Here is a 6,000-nt window from a genome sequence, read left to right as displayed (position 1 = left end):
GTGGGTATTTTGTTTTTTCTTTCAGTTCTGTGTTGGATTTTATGCTGTTCCCACCACTTAAACTCTGGACCAGAACTAATTTGTTGTCCTTTGCTTACTTCTAAAATGGGGGAACTTCCTGTGGGGACCAGCACTTGAGCTTTGTGGTTGAGCTAAATTGCTGCTTTGCTGATGATTCCCTAGGGAAGGCTTTCCGTGCAGCTTAGGTTTTAATGGTTGACTTTATGGGTACTTCTGGGTCTAGTGAAAGCTGGTGCACCTGGGTTGTGTAGAAACTGCTCTGGGCCTAAGTCTTTTCATGACACTGCACCCCATGCAATTCTATATTCCTGACCAGTCTCCTCTGAGTGGTCCTGTGCTGATTGGGGTGCAGATCAGCTGTCCTTGCTGTATCCCAGTGTTCTCCCAGTGGGTCCATCTCCCCCACTGCCCATATCACAAACACTTCCCATGGGATGGGTCACATGCTGGTCCCTTGCGATGACTTATCAGCCTCTGAGTGGCTCCTTTTTTTCAGTTGTGGCTCCTTGCTCCTATGTGGGTCCATGGGAACCCTACTAGTGGTCTTGCTGGCCTGGGCGCCAACAAGGCCCTCTTCTCCCTTGCCACCTCCAAGCAACTTCATCTGAAGGGCACAGCTGTGGCTTCTGCTGGCTCCTGCTCCGTGCACTCAACAGCTTCAGCTTGGAAGCAGCCAGGGCTCGAAACAGTCAGAGCGGGTTTTTCTCTCTCTCATTGTGGCTTCTCCTGCCATCATGAACTTCATAGGTCTCTCCTCTTTCCCTCAGCTCTAGCGGCCCCAGCTTGGCTGTCATTGCTTTTTCATAGTTGTAAATTGGTTGATTTGTGGGAGAGATTGATGCTGGGGACCGTCTATTCCACCATCTTGCCAGAAGTGTATAGGTACAAATAAAGTTGTCATATCTCTCTGGTAAACTGAAACCTGCATGCCTATGAAATTATCTTTTCTGTCTCTAAAACTACATTTCACTTACAAGTGTACTTTGTCTAATATAATAAAGCCATACTAGCTTTCTTTTATTTGGTTCTGTATATTATAGCTGTTCCATTCTTTTATATGTAACCCATATTCTTATATTTTAAATGTCTCCTGTAAATAGAGCATAGCTGGATTTTAAAAATTCAGTGTGATAGTCTTTATATTTCGACCGAATTATTTAGTGTATTTATATTGTAATTGCTGGTATATTTGGGTTTATCTCTCAGTTCTTTTTGTTCTTCCCATTCCATGTTCATTCTCTTCTCATATACTCGCCATTCTACACATACTAGTTTAGACAACTCATACTGTATTTTTTCTTTTAGTGGTTGCTTTGGAAATTACAAATACATACCTAATGTATGAAATTTTAAAGTTAATAAGTACTTTTATCCAGACAGTCATGAACCTTGATACTGTTTTGTCCAGCTAAGTTTGTAGCTGGAGTTGCCCCAAAAGCAGTGGCAGGGGAGTTCCTGCAAGGGACTTCCCCAGACCATCCTGAAATGGGGCTAGGTTGGGACTCCAAAGAAGCACTAAATGCCAGAGTGATCAGTCCAAAACACTTATTAGGGGAACTTATACACAGAGTGCTACAGCAGTCCTTGTGGTGGACAGCAGGAAAAGACACCTTCTACCTAAGTATGTCTGTGACAAGGGGGTTAGATATGGAGTTTATGTGGGGTTTAAGGAATTTGGCATAGGGCCAGGGCTACTTTCTAAATGTTTAGCAACATATTTGATCTTACATTGTTTTGGGCAACAACCTAAACAAGCTTATCAGTGACTGGGAATGTCCAAGGCAGTCTTGGGTTCAAGCCTGCAGGGGAAAACATGTAGCTGGCCTGGTCACACAGCGGTCAAGGCATTCTGTGATCCTTAGGACAAAGAAATTGGGAGGAACTGGAGGACTCTGCACACTTTTATACCATTAACAATTTTTCTTATTTATGTGTTGTGATGTATTTCAATTCTTTTTTTAAACCCATAAGCCATTATTACTGTTGTTTCAAACAATTAGTATTCTTTTAGTTTGACCTACAACATTTTCATTTCTTTTTATACCTGGCATCACTTTTCTTGCATATGAAGTACACCCTTTAGAATTTCCTTCGGAAAGTTTGCTGGTGGCAAACTTTTTCTTTTTCGTCTGACAATGACAATATATTTTGTCCTCTTTCTTGGAAATATTTTGCTAGACATTAATTGGCAGTATTCTTTCAAAACGTTGACAGTATCATTCCACAAACTATGGCTAATGGTTATATTTAAGATGTCTGTGCTCTCTCTCTTTGGAACCCAGTGAATGTTATTTTTTCTTGCACTGTTTCTGTGACTACTTTGTCTTTAGTGTTCTACTGTTTCAAAAGGTGGATTCTTTATTACTGCCCTGCTAGGGATTATTTGGGTTGCTTGATGTATAAATGGGTGTCTTTCATCTGTTCTAGAAAATTGGTGTTATCTCAAGTGTTATCACTGCCACATTTTATCTCTTTTTTCTTTTGACAACATTAGGTAGATGGCTTAGATCTTCTCATTCTTTAGTTCATGACTTTATTTCCCTTTCTTATTTCTCAATGTTTATTTCTGTGTTGCCTTCTGGATTCTTTCTTCTAATCCATCTTCTGGTTCAGATTTCCTACTTAGTCACATCTCATCTGTTGCTTAACCTATCTACTGAATTAAATTTTTGATATTTTATTTTTAATTTCCATGTTTTTCAAATATGCTTTCATATTTACCTATTCTCTGCAGATATTTTTTTTTTTTTTCTTTTTAAATTTTATTTATTGAATCAAAATCGATTATACATATTTTGGGGGTTCAACATTGAGATATGTTGATCGAATCAATATTACTAGCATATGTATTGTTACAAATCGTAATAATTCTTTATGCCCCTTGTCCAATCTCTCCCCTTCCCCCATTCCCCCCCCCCCTCTAATTACCCTAGATTTCTTCTCTCCTTCTCAAAGAATCATGGTTACTCTAAAGATGACCAGTAAGGGGATCTTAACTCTTGGCTTGGTGTTATCAGCACCACGCTCTCCCAAGTGAGCCACGGGCCGGCCCTCTCTGCAGATATTTTCTAACTTATCTTTTATACCTATATTTTAGAATGTTTCTCCCATTAATGTTTTCCTTGTAGAAAGGATCTTGACTTTTATTACCCAAATTTTATAACATTTCATATAGCTTATTTCTTAAAAAGAGAACTTATTTTTGACTGATGTGTCCATGTATGGAAAATTTATATTTATGTCCCCAAACTCAGTACATTTAAACAAAATGATATGCAGGAAAAGTCTCAAGTTACACTTCAAATACTATTAGTAGAATGTCAGAAGCAGTGTGGAAGTTTTGAAAGTATGAGCATTGAAATAAAGTGAATGTGTGTGATGCATGTTGCTGGCAGTAAGCGAGGCAATGACAATATAGTTGGTGTGAGCCATTCTCTGTCATTTTGTGCTTGTCCTGAACACATTTCCACAGTGTCTTTCCTTTTTTTTTTTAAATCCTAAAGTAGGTGTCTGATTACATTTGATGTAAAAATTATTCCAGGTTATAATTATTGGTGCTATCAAACTTTAGTACTTTGATTACTTGTGTCTGTATTGAAATGAATTAAATAAAGTAAATCTGAACCCTGAGCCAAGATTCCTTCCTTCCTTTGGCTCATTTAATTAAGGTACGGAAGGCTCACTATTTTGGGATTGTTCTGTTATAGGTTCCTTTTTTACTGGCTGGCTGCATAGGATAAATATTATCTTTGTTACTTATCAAGAACTGCTGGATGTATACCCAGCTTTCCCATTCCTCCAGATATTTTAAATTTTATCCCAGGAATACGTCAGATTAGCAGACCATTACCTCTCTACAATTCTATTTTCCTTGACCTGTGCTTTGTTATGTTGAGGGTGCTGAAACAAACAGTCCTGTGACTCTTGCATCTATTGTCAGTATGTTATCTATAATGTAACGGATTCCTTCAGATGAGAATCATTAGGAGGAAAAGCTCCCAGGCCTTTATAATAGGATCAGTTTTTTTTCCTCTTGAGCACTGACTTGCTTTATCTCATGGATATGCCTTGAGTTGTATGACTGATCAACATTCCTTGTGGGTGCTGTATCCAGGAAGCTTGGAATCAACACTTACTTTTACTTTTTAGAATTTTATGAGATGGATTTTTTTTTATTTTTCCATTACATGAAGGAGGGATTTTATGTGATAAAATGTACATAGGTGTGCCAGAAGGAGAAGAGACACTGAAATGGCTTTAAAATCTTCACGTAAAATCTAGAGGCAGCAACATGGGAAACCAACAAGCAACTCTTGAGAAAATATTTTTACAATTAATATGCATTTAAGTAGGGGATTCAAGAACCAATCAAATAACATTTGTATATAGATAACTTTAAACTTTCACCAGCTTTAAACATAACCTGCTAGTTATTATATTAATTCTTTAATATTATCTTCAGATAGATAGAGCTTTACTTCCAAAGTACTTTCTCATTTGTCAAATGTAACAGGAGGATGAACAATGGTAAAATTTATTTCTTAAATGTTTTATTCTTTTCTTTTAATCAGTACATATTATATTAAGTATAGAATTTCCTTAAAAATTAACAAATAACTGAGTTTCACTGTTAGAATATTGTCATGGAGAAGAAAACATCTGGCTCCTTTGACTTTTCTTTTTACATTTAGCCAAGTTCCAAGTAGATTATCATATCAAGGTTCTTCTGTGTCATTTTTGTCCAAGTTGTGACAACTAAAAACAAAACACAAAATCATATATATTTATAAATACCTTAAGAAATTCACACTTTCATCATGGTAAAATTTAGGCTTCCTATTTTATTCACTGCATTCCTAGAATAATATATTTTAATTTAATATTCACCACTAACTCAAATCTTTAACATTTGTAGATATTTAAAAACTGAATTATAAATATAATAAACACTATCATAGCAAAGAAATGTAAACCTTATTAAGTTCAAATTCAACTCATAGAAAACAAAAACCCTAAGAAAAGAAATTAACTTAGTATGAAAATGCAAACAGAAATGTCATGAGCAACTTCCCTACTGACAGTTCTCTTCTCCATATATTTTTGTATTTCTAAAAGATGATCAAAAGAAAAGCCTTTCAATTTTGGAAGGCTGGGTAAATTCCTATTGGATCAACTCTCCCAGAGATTATAATTATAAACTTTAAAGACCCTGAACCACACATGAATGGGAGAGACTAAGAAGTGGGATTTGAGCTACTTCCCAAGAAATGAGTTTGAGTCCAAACAAGGTAATTGCTTAATAAACTCCCAAATCAACATTTTTTAGAGAAATGGAATTCAGTCTCCAAAACATCATATTCACAACATTGAGGATGCAATCTAAAATTAGTCAATATATAAAGAAACAGAAAAATGTGACCCATTCTCTAGTGAAAAGACAATCAATGGTGACCAACAGTGAAATGACCCATATGTTGTAATTAACATACAAGGTTATAAAAGCAGCTATAACTATCCTCAATGAAGTAAAAGAAAACATGCTCACAATGAATGAAAAAATAAGAGAAACATAAAGGAACCAAATGAAAATTCTAGAATTGGTAAATACATTACTTAAATAGAATGGAGATAATAGAGGAATGACTTAGTGAAACTGAAGTGAGAGCAACATAAATTGTACACTCTGAATGATACAATCCTCAAGGATTAGTGGGACAACAAAAAAACTCAAACATATATGTAAGTGAAGTCCCAAAAGAAGAGGAGACAGAAAATTGGGCATAAAAATATTTGAAGAAATAATGGCTGAAAATTCCCTGAATTTGGTTAAGGTATAAACTTAAAGATTCAGGAAGCTCAGTGTTCCCCAAGCAAGAAAAATACAGAGAATGTCATACATATATATAATATAATCTTGAAAGCAACAGAGAGAAATGGTACATTATATATATAGTCATGTGCTGCATAATGATGTTTCTG

At 35.8% G+C, this 6,000-nt stretch overlaps 1 protein-coding gene across 1 annotated transcript in view; it reads right to left on the bottom strand.

Annotated features, from left to right (window-relative positions):
* Positions 1-4,554: 4,554 nt before the first annotated feature.
* SCFD1 (sec1 family domain containing 1) overlaps positions 4,555-6,000 on the bottom strand; it is a 96,595-nt gene continuing 95,149 nt past the window's right edge. Inside the window, exon 25 of the mRNA XM_063088939.1 lies at positions 4,555-4,776. Within this exon, the coding sequence (XP_062945009.1) occupies positions 4,753-4,776 (24 nt within the window). The 3' untranslated portion in view covers positions 4,555-4,752. The remainder of the gene's footprint in view (positions 4,777-6,000) is intronic.

Source organism: Cynocephalus volans, chromosome 3 (genome assembly GCF_027409185.1).
Source record: "Cynocephalus volans isolate mCynVol1 chromosome 3, mCynVol1.pri, whole genome shotgun sequence".
Classification (NCBI taxonomy): domain Eukaryota; kingdom Metazoa; phylum Chordata; class Mammalia; order Dermoptera; family Cynocephalidae; genus Cynocephalus; species Cynocephalus volans.
The sequence above is the reverse complement of the archived record's forward strand: the minus strand, read 5'-3'. Positions and strand labels throughout refer to the sequence as shown.